General features: G+C 40.5%; 1 protein-coding gene across 1 annotated transcript in view; it reads left to right on the forward strand.

Annotated features, from left to right (window-relative positions):
• The first annotated feature begins 2194 nt into the window (after positions 1-2194).
• The window catches only part of LOC126267022 (putative serine protease K12H4.7), a 78883-nt gene continuing 65091 nt past the window's right edge, over positions 2195-15986 (forward strand). Inside the window, exons 1-2 of the mRNA XM_049971795.1 lie at positions 2195-2220; positions 10897-11118. Coding sequence (XP_049827752.1) covers positions 2218-2220; positions 10897-11118 — 225 coding nt within the window. The 5' untranslated portion in view covers positions 2195-2217. The remainder of the gene's footprint in view (positions 2221-10896; positions 11119-15986) is intronic.

The following is a 15986-nucleotide window of genomic DNA, read 5'->3' on the forward strand; positions in this document are numbered from 1 at the left end:
CCATTGGTTACACGTCTCGGTCACCTCTTGTACGCACTGACGGCATTTTGAATTGTGGACGTTACATTTCAGATGGGTTACGACCCGTGGCTCTACCCTTCATTCGATCCCTGCGAAACCCTACATTTCAGCAGGATAATGCACCACAGCATGTTGCAGGTCCTGTACGGGCCTTTCTGGATACAGAAAATGTTCGACTGCTGCCCTGGACAGCACATTCTCCACATCTCTCACCAGCTGAAAACGTCTGTTCAATGGTGATGAACTGTGGTATCGTGTTGAAGCTGCATGGGCAGCTGTACCTGTACACGCAGCTGCATGGACAGCTGTACCTGTACACGCTATCAAAGAGCTGTTTCACTCAATACCCAGGCGTATCAAGGCCTTTACTACGACTAGAGGTGGCTGTTCTGGGTTCTGATTTCTCAGGATCTATGTACCCAAGTTGCGTGAAAATGAAATCACATGTCAGTTCTAGTACAATATATTTGTCCAATGAATACCCGTTTATCATCTGTATTTCTTCTTGGTGTAGCAATTTTAATCGCCAGTAGTGTATTATTTGACCTGCTATTAATTGCCAGTAACAGTCGATAAGAAAGAATAAGTGAATAAAACTAGAACATTATACTATATCAAACATAAATACGAAGGTTACAAAGCCCTTACGTAATAAATATCTGCAGTGATTAAGTTATACTCTGTTTATTCACCACAATTCAGAATTAATACACAGATCATAATGTACAGTGACGGAAGAAAAGTCGCAACACCAAACAATAATTAGAGTAATGAAATTTCGGGAACACATTTATCTAGATAACACATTTGAGTGATTAACATCACACGATTTCGGGGTAATCTCAAATTACTCTTACAGTATTGTATCATATCGTCATCTCATCTTCATCTACTTCCTCTCCCCTCTCTATGATATTGTCCTTAAGTCTGGTTCCCTTTCATAGACTCTCGGTAAAAATCTTCTACCTTTCAGTTTTCTCTTCTTTACTTAGTACTGGCTTGTCGTCTGAGCTTTTGACATTCATTTAGCTGTTTCTTTTTTCTCAAAAGAGTTCTCTCAAATTCCTATATGCGGTGTCTATCTTTCCTTTACTTATGCATCCTTCTACAGCTTTGCATCTGTTCTGTAGCCATTCCCGCTTAGCCACATTAAACTTTCTGTTAGTTTTGCTTTTTAGGCTACTATATACTTCTGAATGCTTGATTTTCTCGCTTCGTCAGCTAAATTCGGTATCTTCCGCATTATCAAGAGATTTTCACTGGGCGTTGTCTTTTTACCAGTGTGATTCTTATCCGCCTTGCTTATCCAATCTCTTAAGGATACCAAATCGTCTTCTATTGTAATCCTTTTCCATGGTTTAATCATTTAATGCCCAATGCTACTTCCGAAAATCTCAGATTCCTCTGGTTACTTTAATTTGTCCAGGCCTGATCTCGTTAATTTCCTACACTTTTGCAATTTCTTCAGTTTTCATCTGAAGTTTATAGCAAATCAGTTGTGGCAAGACTACACACCTGCCTCTGGAAGTGTCTCACAATTTAAAATTTGGTTTTGAAATCTCCGTCCTATCATTATATATTCAATCTGAAACCTTCCTGTGTCGCCATGTATCTTTTACGTACACAACCTCCTTTCACGATCCTTAAACAGTGTTGGCGATGATTAAATTATGCTCTGAGCAAAATTTTACCAGCCGCTTTTCTTTTTCGTTGGATGTTGGCTGTGTGTTTATCTTGGCGACGATAATGCGTTCGGTATGCTGATCATATTAGCTGACCTGCACCACTATTTCCTTATTTATTATTAGGCCCTCTCCTGCAATACTGCTGTTTGACGTTGTGCTGATAATCTTCTACTGACCCGACCAGAAGTCCTGTTCTTCCCGTCACCGCAGTTCACAAATTCCCATTACATCTAACTGGGACTAAGCAAAGAATATCTGAAGCACTATGCCATATTTACCTTCACTAGCTTGTGATGGGAGGATGGAGGCGATGTATACCTTTACCTCTGAACTTTCATAATCTTGGTTAATGAACGAATAAATAGCGCCACTTTGGAGATAACGACTGTCCTTCAGCTGAATGGGTCGATATGAATGATATCTTATAGTTCAAGATTTTCTGATAAGCTTTTTGACTATATATATATGTTCTGGAGACGAGAATCGTAAGGTGAGACTAGTTACAAACCTAATGGTAAGTAGAATTTTACTAACATAGTCTGTTTTAATTTTTCAGTTACAATAAACTATTTTAGTTAACGTATTTGTGAGAAGAGCGGTAGTTTGCAACGCCTCCGCTTAATGCTCACTTCCTGACAAATGAGAAAAAATGTTTCATTACTTCACTTGCATGGAAGACATTTCTTCGAACACGAACCTAGTGTGTCATGAGGCGCTAAATGCTCACAAGGCGCTAAAAGCTTACTGATAAACCCCATCACTTGTCTGGTCCTTATCTTTTTTCTCTCATCAGTGGAATAAAGTACACCAACATTCATTGGCAACTTACAATGACGGATTTGGAAAAACGTTACACAACAGAATATTACACAATGATAATGTAGCAAGTAATATTCATTTCAAAAGCACAGAAATTTTACGATATTAACGTAACGGGAAAGACGGCTAAAATTATCTTGGTAATTGTAGTACGGACTGCTAAACATGCGAGCTTTGTGACTGATAACAGAATTATCGTTGAGACTTTTTAGATATTGGTTCTAAATATTTAGTTAGAGAATTGTGAGATCGGGATCGTCTGGTCTATCAGTTACGTGACTGCAAGTGAGTGTTACACAGGAATTCTATATCCTTATGCCAAATATGTGGCTACTGTTGCCATTTTGACTGCCATTCGGTTTAAAATTTGTAATTACATTTATGTACATTGACGGCCAGGTGCCACTATGCGCGTCAAGTTTTCACCGTCTATCAGCCTTTCTGTTTGTTACCTCTAATTTCATTTCTAGTGACTTGACCACCCTGTATACGACTGTGCCACCTGGAAACTGGGTCACACATGTAAAAAGGCTGCCTGTTATGTTAGCGCCGTACACTGGGGACATTACTGGTTCGGACATACATCTTGAGGAGCGTTACATGCCACTTCCGATTCTGCTGATGTGCCTCATTAATAACGTTATACCCTGTTCTGCCAGTAAGCAAGTTTCTGAAAGTATTCAACCCATAAAAATGGAGGAGTTCCACAGCAAATCTGTTTGCATGAACTCGTAGGAGCTACGAATCCGTTGTGCGAAGTGGCGTGAGTATGTTGTTGTTGTTGTGGTCTTCTGTCCTGAGACTGGTTTGATGCAGCTCTACATGTTACTCTATCCTGTGCAAGCTTCTTCATCTCCCAGTACTTACTGCAACCTACATCCTTCTGAATATGCTTAGTGTATTCATCTCTTGATCTCCCTCTACGATTATTACCCTCCACGCTGCCCTCCAATGCTAAATTTGTGGTCACCCGATGCATCAGAACATGTCCTACCAACCGGTCCCTTCTTCTTGTCAAGTTGTGCTACAAACTCCCCCCCAATTCTATTCAATACCTCCTCATTAGTTGTGTGATCTACTCATCTAATTTTCATCATTCTTCTGTAGCACCACATTTCGAAAGCTTCTATTCTTTTCTTGTCCAAGCTATTTATCGCCCATGTTTCACTTCCATACATGGCTACACTCCAAACAAATACTTTCAGTAACGACTTCCTGACACTTAAATCTATACTCGATGTTAACAATTTCTCTTCTTTCCTTGCCATTGCCAGTCTACATTGCATATATTCTCTACTTCGACCATAATCAGTTATTTTGCTCCCTAAATAACAAAACTCCTTTACTACTTTAAGTGTGTCATTTCCTAATCTAATTCCCTCAGCATCACCCGACTTAATTCGACTACATTCCAATATCCTCGTTTTGCTTTTGTTGGTGTTCATCTTATACCCTCCTTTCAAGACACTGTCCATTCCGTTTAACTGCTCTTCCAAGTCCTTTGCTGTCTCTGACAGAATTACAATGTCATCGGTGAGATCATCAAGACATTTTTTTAATTTACGGTCACATGACCTGTGGTTACATATTATATGTCTTTAATGCAAGGTTTCTATGGTCTTCTGCATCCTCATGCCGTTGGTCATTGTTGATTCTTCCTCCTTTTACAGGCAGTTTCCCACCCCTAGAGCAAAAGAGTGCCTTAAACGTCTCTGTGCTCCTCCACAATCTTTGACAAGGCTTTTGGCGGAATAATAGTCACTTCTTACGTTCGAAGTCTTTGGTCGTCATTGCAGATGACTTTCAGTCAAAGTTTAATCAGTGACAAGGTTAGAACTGGGAAACAAGGGGGTTTTGACTACTAGTCAAGAACGGTACCTCTCGACCACAGGTACAATAATTGGTGTTCCTACCGTACATAATTTGAAAATAACAGATCTTCATTGTTTTGTTCCTCACCACGCTTGTTGTATGTTTGAATGATGGCACTATGAAGTGCATCGAACCGACAGTAAACATCCCATGCCTTTCAATCGTTCTTGCTGTAAAGTCCCACGGCACCTACGGTTAAGCTAGTAACAACTTCTCAGGGCATGCTGATGCAGTGAGCTGTGTACACATTGTCCATTCCTGGAGACATAGCGTGCAGTACAGAAGCGCACTGACAATGGTGTTTGCTTTGACCTCCATCAAAATGATTCTGAGCGCTATGCGACTTAACTTCTGAGGTCATCAGTCGCCTAGAACTTAGAACTAATTAAACCTAACTAACCTAAGGACATCACAAACATCCATGCCCGAGGCAGGATTCCAACCTGCGACCGTAGCGGTCGCTCGGTTCCAGACTGTAGCGCCTAGAACCGCACGGCCACTCCGGCCGGCTTGACCTCCATCAAACGGGTGGCTGTGCAAGTAATTCCCTATGGTGTAAAGAGTATTTAGGAAGAGAATTCAGAAAAAAAACAAAACTATTCAAGTTCTGACTGTGGTGCAAAATATTTTCAGTAGTTTTCACGGCACTATTGAACTCTTTTTGTACCATAAAATTCGTAGTTGACAGAATAATTACTCGAAATACTGGAGATTTACCTGGTGACACAGTTATCTGACTGTCAGTTGATAGTGTTTTTCTACCCAGATGGTGAAGTACTGCATTCATCACTCATGCACTTTTAATACTAGTGTGGTCTCAGGATTCCGCTATCATCAGACAGCAGTCAGAGAATCTCATTAGGAGAGGCGCGTCCCTAGACAGACAGGTAGTTTTCCAGGAAGTGAGGCAGCTGCCTGCTTCATGTTATTGTGGGCAGAGCTACTGCCCTAGCTTAGCCACGGGGAAGGGGTGCCGTGTAGCCAGAGCCATCCCTAGAGAATAACTGACTTCGATATTTTTGCCTTTTCTGCACGGAAGTCAGCGACCGTGCTGCCGCAGTACCTCTCAGCCGACGTGAGAATGACCGTTCCTTTAGCTCTAAAATGTAGTTTATATAATCGAATTCCCCCCCACGAACCATGGACCTTGCCGTTGGTGGGGAGGCTTGCGTGCCTCAGCGATACAGATGGCCGTACCGTAGGTGCAACCACAACGGAGGGGTATCTGTTGAGAGGCCAGACAAACGTGTGGTTCCTGAAGAGGGGCAGCAGCCTTTTCAGTAGTTGCAGGGGCAACAGTCTGGATGATTGACTGATTTGGCCTTGCAACATTAACCAAAACGGCCTTGCTGTGCTGGTACTGCGAACGGCTGAAAGCAAGGGGAAACTACAGCCGTAATTTTTCCCGAGGACATGCAGCTTTACTGTATGATTAAATGATGATGGCATCCTCTTGGGTAAAATATTCCGGAGGTAAAATAGTCCCCCATTCGGATCTCCGGGCGGGGACTACTCAGGAGGATGTCGTTATCAGGAGAAAGAAAACTGGCGTTCTACGGATCGGAGCGTGGAATGTCAGATCCCTTAATCGGGCAGGTAGGTTAGAAAATTTAAAAAGGGAAATGGATAGGTTAAAGTTAGATATAGTGGGAATTAGTGAAGTTCGGTGGCAGGAGGAACAAGACTTCTGGTCAGGTGGCTACAGGGTTATAAACACAAAATCAAATAGGGGTAATGCAGGAGTAGGTTTAATAATGAATAGGAAAATAGGAATGCGGGTAAGCTACTACAAACAGCATAGTGAACGCATTATTGTGGCCAAGATAGATACGAAGCCCACACCTACTACAGTAGTACAAGTTTATATGCCAACTAGCTCTGCAGATGATGAACAAATTGAAGAAATGTACGATGAAATAAAAGAAATTATTCAGATAGTGAAGGGAGACGAAAATTTAATAGTAATGGGTGACTGGAATTCGAGTGTAGGAAAAGGGAGAGAAGGAAACATAGTAGGTGAATATGGATTGGGGCTAAGAAAGGAAAGAGGAAGCCGCCTAGTAGAATTTTGCACAGAGCACAACTTAATCATAGCTAACACTTGGTTTAAGAATCATGAAAGAAGGTTGTATACGTGGAAGAACCCTGGAGATACTAAAAGGTATCAGATAGATTATATAATGGTAAGACAGAGATTTAGGAACCAGGTTTTAAGTTGTAAGACATTTCCAGGGGCAGATGTGGACTCTGACCACAATCTATTGGTTATGACCTGTAGATTAAAACTGAAGAAACTGCAAAAATGTGGGAAATTAAGGAGATGGGACCTGGGTAAACTGAAAGAACCAGAGGTTGTACAGAGTTTCAGGGAGAGCATAAGGGAACAATTGACAGGAATAGGGGAAAGAAATACAGTAGAAGAAGAATGGGTAGCTCTGAGGGATGTAGTAGTGAAGGCAGCAGAGGATAAAGTAGGTACAAAGAAGAGGGCTGCTAGAAATCCTTGGGTAACAGAAGAAATATTGAATTTAATTGATGAAAGGAGAAAGTATAAAAATGCAGTAAATGAAGCAGGCAAAAAGGAATACAAACGTCTCAAAAATGAGATCGACAGGAAGTGCAAAATGGCTAAACAGGGATGGCTAGAGGACAAATGTAAGGATGTAGAAGCTTATCTCACTAGGGGAAAGATAGATACTGCCTACAGGAAAATTAAAGAGACCTTTGGAGAGAAGAGAACCACGTGTATGAATATCAAGAGCTCAGATGGCAGCCCAGTTCTAAGCAAAGAAGGGAAGGCAGAAAGGTGGAAGGAGTATATAGAAGGTTTATACAAGGGCGATGTACTTGAGGACAATATTATGGAAATGGAAGAGGATGTAGATGAAGACGAAATGGGAGATACGATACTGCGTGAAGAGTTTGACAGAGCACTGAAAGACCTGAGTCAAAACAAGGCCCCCGGAGTAGACAACATTCCATTAGAACTACTGACGGCCTTGGGACAACCAGTCCTGACAAAACTCTACCAGCTGGTGAGCAAGATGTATGAGACAGGCGAAATACCCTCAGACTTCAAGAAGAATATAATAATTCCAATCCCAAAGAAAGCAGGTGCTGACAGATGTGAAAATTACCGAACTATCAGTTTAATAAGCCACGGCTGCAAAATACTAACGCGAATTCTTTACAGACGAATGGAAAAACTGGTAGATGCAGACCTCGGGGAGGATCAGTTTGGATTCCGTAGAAATGTTGGAACACGTGAGGCAATACTGACCTTACGACTTATCTTAGAAGAAAGATTAAGAAAAGGCAAACCTACGTTTCTAGCATTTGTAGACTTAGAGAAAGCTTTTGACAATGTTGACTGGAATACTCTTTTTCAAATTCTAAAGGTGGCAGGGGTAAAATACAGGGAGCGAAAGGCTATTTATAATCTGTACAGAAACCAGATGGCAGTCATAAGAGTCGAGGGGCATGAAAGGGAAGCAGTGGTTGGGAAAGGAGTGAGACAGGGTTGTAGCCTCTCCCCGATGTTATTCAATCTGTATATTGAGCAAGCAGTAAAGGAAACAAATGAAAAATTTGGAGTAGGTATTAAAATTCATGGAGACGAAGTAAAAACTTTGAGGTTCGCCGATGACATTGTAATTCTGTCAGAGACGGCAAAGGACTTGGAAGAGCAGTTGAACGGAATGGACAGTGTCTTGAAAGGAGGATATAAGATGAACATTAACAAAAGTAAAACGAGGATAATGGAATGTAGTCAAATTAAATCAGGTGATGCTGAGGGAATTAGATTAGGAAATGAGACACTTAAAGTAGTAAAGGAGTTTTGCTATTTAGGAAGTAAAATAACTGATGATGGTCGAAGTAGAGAGGATATAAAATGTAGACTGGCAATGGCCAGGAAAGCGTTTCTGAAGAAGAGAAATTTGTTAACATCGAATATAGATTTATGCATCAGGAAGTCGTTTCTGAAAGTATTTGTTTGGAGTGTAGCCATGTATGGAAGTGAAACATGGACGATAACTAGTTTGGACAAGAAGAGAATAGAAGCTTTCGAAATGTGGTGCTACAGAAGAATACTGAAGATAAGGTGGATAGATCACGTAACTAATGAGGAGGTATTGAATAGGATTGGGGAGAAGAGAAGTTTGTGGCACAACTTGACTAGAAGAAGGGATCGGTTGGTAGGACATGTTTTGAGGCATCAAGGGATCACAAATTTAGCATTGGAGGGCAGCGTGGAGGGTAAAAATCGTAGAGGGAGACCGAGAGATGAGTACACTAAGCAGATTCAGAAGGATGTAGGTTGCAGTAGGTACTGGGAGATGAAGCAGCTTGCACAGGATAGAGTAGCATGGAGAGCTGCATCAAACCAGTCTCAGGACTGAAGACAACAACAACAACAACAATAATCGAATTAAGAACCCTTGGAAGTTCCTGCTGTGTGCCCCCGTCTTTTCATGAAATAAGCGATATTCTCATCCGACACATTGTCAAAAGCTTTCAGTCATTCCCGTCCTACAGAGTGGTTTTGTGGTATTGATTGCTGCACGCTACCTAATTTTGAAAAATTGAAGTATCGCAAGCTGTGGTAGTGTGATCTACAAACTGGGCAGCTCGTTACTTGCTTACTTTGCACCAAATATATGTTGCTTAACATGGTTATAATGTGTGGCGTCGTGTTGTATCATTAACTCTGATTTCGTGAACTGTCCACATCATCAGAGCTTGTGTTCCTCCATACAGTCTTCAACACTTTTTGACGCCTCGCTTCAATGTTAGAGAGATTTTGTAATTTGATTTGAACTTTAAACACCTTTGCTCTCTATTCATTTTACTGTGATTTATGACAATCATTAAAACAAATAAATAACTGTTAACCTGTCTTGACTTAGATTTCAACATACCTTACTGTTCTGCGACTTTTCCATGATTAGGCGACCCACAAAAATAAAAAATACAACATGTAGTACATCCAGTTTGCTGTTCGCACTGTGACGGTGTTTTCGTTGTGGACAGTGACGAAACTCAACGATCAGTTACATTAACAATTCATGGATTGTACTCAATCGTCTTGTATGATCAAAGATTTGTTTTATAACTAACATTACACTTACACTCATTGAATCAGTGTAAAAGTAGGAAGTTAAAATGAAGCAGAAATATACATAAGACTTTGCTCACTTTATGAGGAGAGAACTTCAAATGCCATGTAGTAGCCCTGTGATAGATAAACTTTTTACATCTTATTGACCATAATACGGGAGAATTCATCTGCCACGTTTTAAGTCAAAATTTTAAATTACTGCACATGGCGCTTTAGATGTGGTCAGATGCTGTAGTTAGCTTATTTCAGAATATAAATGAAACATATTTTAAACCGTCAAGAGTTGTTGAAAGAGCTAAAAATGAAACTGGAAACTTTTCCAGTCCACAATGCTAACTACACTGTAGTGTAGTGATAGATGGTTCCTTTCCGAAGGGCTGTACAAAACACATGACCATACCTTTCTCTAACCAAGAGAACTAGAGGGATGAGCCCCACAAGAATCCCGTTTTTATCCACTGCGTTTTGGAAAATATTAGGTAGTGCTTGCTGTCGCATACGTACCGACAGAAAAAGTCGGAGATTTCTCTCTTGGGACTTCTGCCATACAGCCGAAAGGCGTTTATTCCAACTACTAAATTACTTCGCACTAAGTCTCGATTAAAAATTAACCCGTAATTTGAGCCTGTTAATCATGGCAAAGAAAAGCTCACACCAGGCTATTATTACTAAGGGACCGAACGTGGGGACTAAGCCCCATGAGCATCAAACTACACGATTCTCTTCTGACCCGTCCTCGTCTGCGTAAACGGGGCACAGACGTCTGGTCCTTCAGTCTGATCACTATCTATAAGCCCTTAAACCTCACGCATTCCACCTCAGTATTTCACTTTTTATATTCCACTGCCTTCTCCAGCCCATAACCTCCACCAATTCATAATATTCCCACTCCTTCTCAAATACCTAGAATGCCTTCGCCTACGTCACATTTCCCACAAACTCGATTCTCAATACCCTGTTGCATTTCCCATGCTGAAGAACACTAAGTAACTGCGGCAACACTATCACTTCATATCACCTTCCCCTCACTTCCAAACACTTCCTAGCCTTCCCCAGCGACAATTCCGCTAGTGTTGCTACATCATGTAATCATCTCAGTGATATGCACTTCATGTCAGTCATAACATACATGTCCCACCTCAATGAAGCCTCTCACCTGTTCTTTCCCTGTGTAGTTCAAGTTATTACATCCCCCCCGCCCCACCAGACACCTCCACTGACCCCTAGATACTCAAATATCATCCATCACTTTTTTACCATATATAATCCAATACCTTCCGTACAACGTCATCCAGCCCAAAGACCCTACCGAATCCCCCCACCTATCATTCCCAGGAGCCACCATCATTAGTTGTAGTGAGATTACTTGCTCGCCTGCAGACGATGGGTAGAGTGCTGCTACTTGTGATCGCCCTGGCGACGTTGCTGGCGTTGTGCACCGCCGCCCCCACGGACAGCCGCCCACGACGCCGCCCCACGTTTGATTGGATGCGCAGGAAGCTCCGTCCTCCACAAGTCACCTCCAGAGCTGGCATCGAACAGCTGTGGTTCGAGCAAGTCTTGGACCACTTCGATTCTACCAACACTGCAACCTGGAATCAGGTACGTAAATAACATAAGAAGGACATCACGGAAACGCAGCGCAATGTATTCCTGTTTGGCGTCTTAACGACATTCGAAAGCTCTTGAGAAGACGATTACAGTGCTACAAAACCTGTTAAATTTCCCGAAAGTAACCGAGAAATATGCGGAAACTGAAAGTTAAGCCGGCTGGAACCTGCTATTGTGTTGTAAACACCTCCAAGTGGGTCTCTCATGCCAGGCTCCGGCGTTATATGCCACAAACATAAAACCGTATTTCCTCTTGGGCCTCTTTTATACCACTATGTGCTAACTTCTGTTGCATCAAAATAGGTCTTAGGAAAACTGTTTCAAATATGTGTGTGTTTAAATAATCATCACTTGTGGAAACTAGTAAAGAGTCATAAGGCGTGATACAGCGATGGAGCCTAGAATGAAAGACCCACTGCAGGTGTCCAACCCACACTAGACGAAACCACCTGCCTTGCACTTTTCAAATTTAGTACATTTATCAGATATTTTTGAGAAAATTTGAACACCGACATTAATGAGCGTTGTGCTGATCCTCTCATGAACCTGCAAATGCCGTCAAAAAACATACTACATCTGACAGAAAAGTGGGGAAGCAGCTATTTCAATCCTCATTCCCCCCTTCCTCAACCAAAATTTTTGCATGCGAACATATTCGCACTCTTTTAAACAGAAATTATAAAACCTTTTACCCAATCTCTCACTATATATGTATATACTGACAGTGAGAGGGATATGATCAGTACGAAGGCTTAACAACAAGGAAACACTGGACTGCGTAAAAGGTTTTAGGACGTTCTGTGTTAAAGAGCGCGAATATGTTTGCATATCAAAGTTTTTGATGAGGAAGGCGGAATGGGGATTTAAACCGTTGTTTGCCCGCCACACAGGGGTGTGCTAAAACAAGTTCTGTAGATCTGTAAGGCTTTGAGTTTATTTATATACTTCGACACAGTTCTATACTTTGACACAAATAAACAACAAGTAACTATGCATACAAGGTTATAGCAAATCGTTTTTTGTGGATACTTTCCTCATCGATTGCAGTTCATCGATATGTATCTTAAAAGAGCAAAAATATTATTAGTAACTTCTTATTAAATTTGCAGTCTTTCCAGTTTTACATACTGTTTGACAGACATTTTAATTTTTTTCATGGATATTAAGACCCGTAAGTCTCTTTTTAGTCTCTTTTTATCCCGTTTTTCTTCACTGTTGTACTACTTTGATCATATTTGTATAGAAGTGAAGTGCGCACTATATAGATACACCGCATCGTAAACTCTTGTTGGTGAAAATATGCTTATTAAACTCATAGTTTGGTGACCCTCAGAACCCTTGCTATGATCCTTGGACCCTTTCCATGTGTTCACTACGTCAGTTAAAACTATTTTTGTGTCTGAGACCGTACATTACGTACATATTTTACGTGCCCAAGTACGGTAACTTTGAAGCTCTCGGTCTCGGTAATGGATAATGGTATCGAAAAACGTTTCAGTGTACTGGTACTTATGGTACCCAAAAATAATGGTTTTTAGAATGTGTCTTGATAATGTATACAGATTTTCGAAAACCCGAAAGAGGTGTTTGCAGATGAATGTCTAAGGAATGTACTGTTAAAATCTGAGCCATTTGCTATGGTGAGGTGTTTAGATAATTGAATCCCGCGATGCGAAAAAAGGATAAAAATCGTTTTAGATTTTCTGCGTAATTGTAGTAACTTTGGACCTGTCGAGTTCGGTAACAGGTAATAACATTGAAAAAAGTTACGAAGTGCGATCTTAAGAATGTATGGTTAAAATTTCAACTATCTGCCATGAATAAAAATTATAGAGGTGAATATCCCCGCAGTTGGTACTTTTCATACCCAAAAATCATGGTTTTTTGGGGTTTTCTCAGGAACCGCCCACGAAGAAATGGTGCTTTTATAATTCTCCTAAGGTCAACCCTACACCACATTTAATGCAAAAAATGGTTTACACATTAGACTCACATTCGCGAAGACGACGGTCAAACTCGCGTCCAGCCATTCTCATTTAGGCTTTCCGTGATTTCCCTAATCGCTTAAAGTAAATGCCGGAATGGTTGCTTTAGAAGGGCACTGCCTTTCTCCATACTTCCCTCATCCGTGCTTATACTCCATCTTCAACGACCCCGTTATCGACGGGACTTTAAACACTATTCTCTTCCACCTCCTCGTAACGCAAAAGAACCAATCAATTTGCTTAATTTTCCTGGGCTGCAGGAAGTGTGGAACTTTTAAATATGTCCAGAAAATATTCTTTCTTATCTCCTTCTTGCAAACCTTTATATAAAACAAATACATCTCCTTGTGTTCTTTCCTCTTCCTCCACTACAATCAGTAACATCTTCCTCATCACTTTTATCACTTTAATTTTCCTATTTCTTCCATCTCCTTGCTGCTTCATATATTCTTTAACTTCTCCATAAATCTGGGAAATCATTTCCATTCAAGACTCCATTGACCCCACACTGATTCTATAGCTAATCTCAAGTATTGTCTCTTCAATCACCAGGATCTCAGTACCACATATTCCATCACCTTAATTAGTATTGCTATTGTTACAAACCATTAAGCTTCCTGCTACACAATGACGACTTGTAATATTGGTATGCCCGAAAGTTTGACCGATCCTAGCACGGGTGCTGACTGTTGCAGGGGCTCGTTTACCATTTGGGACTCTCCCACTCTTTAATGACTTCTATTATTACCCCTAGAATTCTTCCAAACTCTTCCTCCTACGCATCTTACATTCATTTGGTTCACTCAGTTTGTCTGACATCTGTTCTCGTGATAACTCTTAGAATTTCTGCCTTTATGAAATAAACGCTATTCAGAAAATTTTTAGTATTGTTATTATGTCCTACCAATACACATATTTTATTAGGAGGCAACTTCCACATTAGAGTGTTAGAGTATCTCTTTCAATCTATGGGCTATCCAACCGTTTCAGTTTACTGATCCACCTTTCACACTAATCTTTCCCACTCTCCCAATTCCTCCTATCATACGATGGAGAATTAAAAAGCTTTTATAACACCAGTATGTTTTTCTCTCTCAGAAATTCTGACACAAAGTCCGCAAAGATTCATACTTATCTGGTGCATCTGCTCGCGAATCAAAACTTTCTTCGTTCAAGCAAGCACTTGTCCTCCACAATTTATCTTTCTTTGCACAATCTGCAGTAAATCGATTTCTCGAACTGTTTGTAAAAGACAGATAATGCACATTCCCATTAGGATCAGAAAGTATATTGTTAAAACTACTACCATCTCATATCTCCACAACCACCGGTGATACTGTTAAAATTTTTATTTACAATTGTCGTTTCTAAACAATTTACTACCCTGTTCTCAGTCCCAGAAGGGGTCACTTTAATTCCTTCCACTTCTGCCTTAGTCTTTTTGCTATATTCCTGGAAAATTCGTTCAGAATAGTCTTTCCTTGTTTGCACTCAAGAGTTTGGACTTTAGTGTCTTATCCAAATGTTCTACGATATGCATTCCATTTTCCAGTTTCCTTTTTTCATTAATTTTAATTCTGTTTGCTTAAACTTCTCTTTAACTTCATTTCTGAATTTCTCAGAGAATTTATTGACCTCTAACTTGACCTCATAAACATTGTTTTAACCTAGCTTCCAAATCCTCTTTAAATTGCTACAGGTTTTGCTCGGGGTTTTTTATCTAGCTTTTTTATCTCTTCTTCCACTTCCTTTTGTTATTTACAGACCTTTTTGTCAAGAGCTTTTGCTTCTTTGCTAACAATTTCTCTCTGTTTGCTAACACTTACTGTCTATTCACTGTTTTCCTTCTACTCTGCCACCCATTTTCTTCCGCCCTTCTATTTTCGTCAACAGCAGTGCAAACGTAATTTCCACTCTTCCTTTCTCATCTATTTCTCTTTTGATGTCTTGTACTATTTTAATAGCTGATACATCCCCTATACCGTCTGCAACAGGTGTTTATTCTTTCCATTTCACTACTTCTGATTGCTAACTATACGTTCTTCCCTAATCGTCAAGAACAATAAAACAATCCAAAATGAATTACATATTCTACGAAATTTCTAGATTATTATTTGAAGACTGACAGATTTCGTCCAGGCAGAAATTTAAAAAAGAAAAAGTGTTCCGCCAAAGCAGTGCGCCATAACGGCCATAAAATACCATGTTACTCAGGCCTGTCACACAACTGAACAATATGGGAAGAAACCGGTTCGAAGGCCTCCTTTGCGAAATTTTGACCGTGAATTTACCTGAACATTTAATTTGTGAAGGCAACGAAATAAATATTAATTATTTTTAAACCCGAAATTAGCAGCCAAAGTTATTGAAATAAACTGTATCAGAATTTGGTTACCAAACTCCAAAGTATATGTATGACGCTATAAATAATAGTGTAAATGGCTGTGTAGTATTGCTCAGTTGCAATTACGAAAAAAATAAGCTCACACTTGGTCCTAGGCATGGTGTAATATGACGATCTACTGAATATAAACATCGTATTCCTAGTTAGACAGCTGTCAAATTTAATGTTCCCGCCGATTTATGCCTTGCACCAATGAAAAGAGAGTAGCCTGGCTTCTAGAATGAGATTTTCAATCTGCAGCGGAGTGTGCGCTGATATGAAACTTCCTGGTAGAATAAAACTGTGTGCCGACCGAGACTCGAACTCGAGACCGTTGCCTTTCGCGGGCAAGTGCTCTACCAACTGAGCTACCGAAGCACGACTCAGTTTCAGCCTGGCTGCTGTTGGTAGGAGCCTGGAAGCTAACAGCAGAAGCCACGTATTACATGATATTCCACATTCCACAGTCATATTTGTAAATTTGCCTAGTG

The sequence above is a fragment of the Schistocerca gregaria genome, chromosome 4 (assembly GCF_023897955.1).
Source record: "Schistocerca gregaria isolate iqSchGreg1 chromosome 4, iqSchGreg1.2, whole genome shotgun sequence".
Lineage (NCBI taxonomy): Eukaryota > Metazoa > Arthropoda > Insecta > Orthoptera > Acrididae > Schistocerca > Schistocerca gregaria.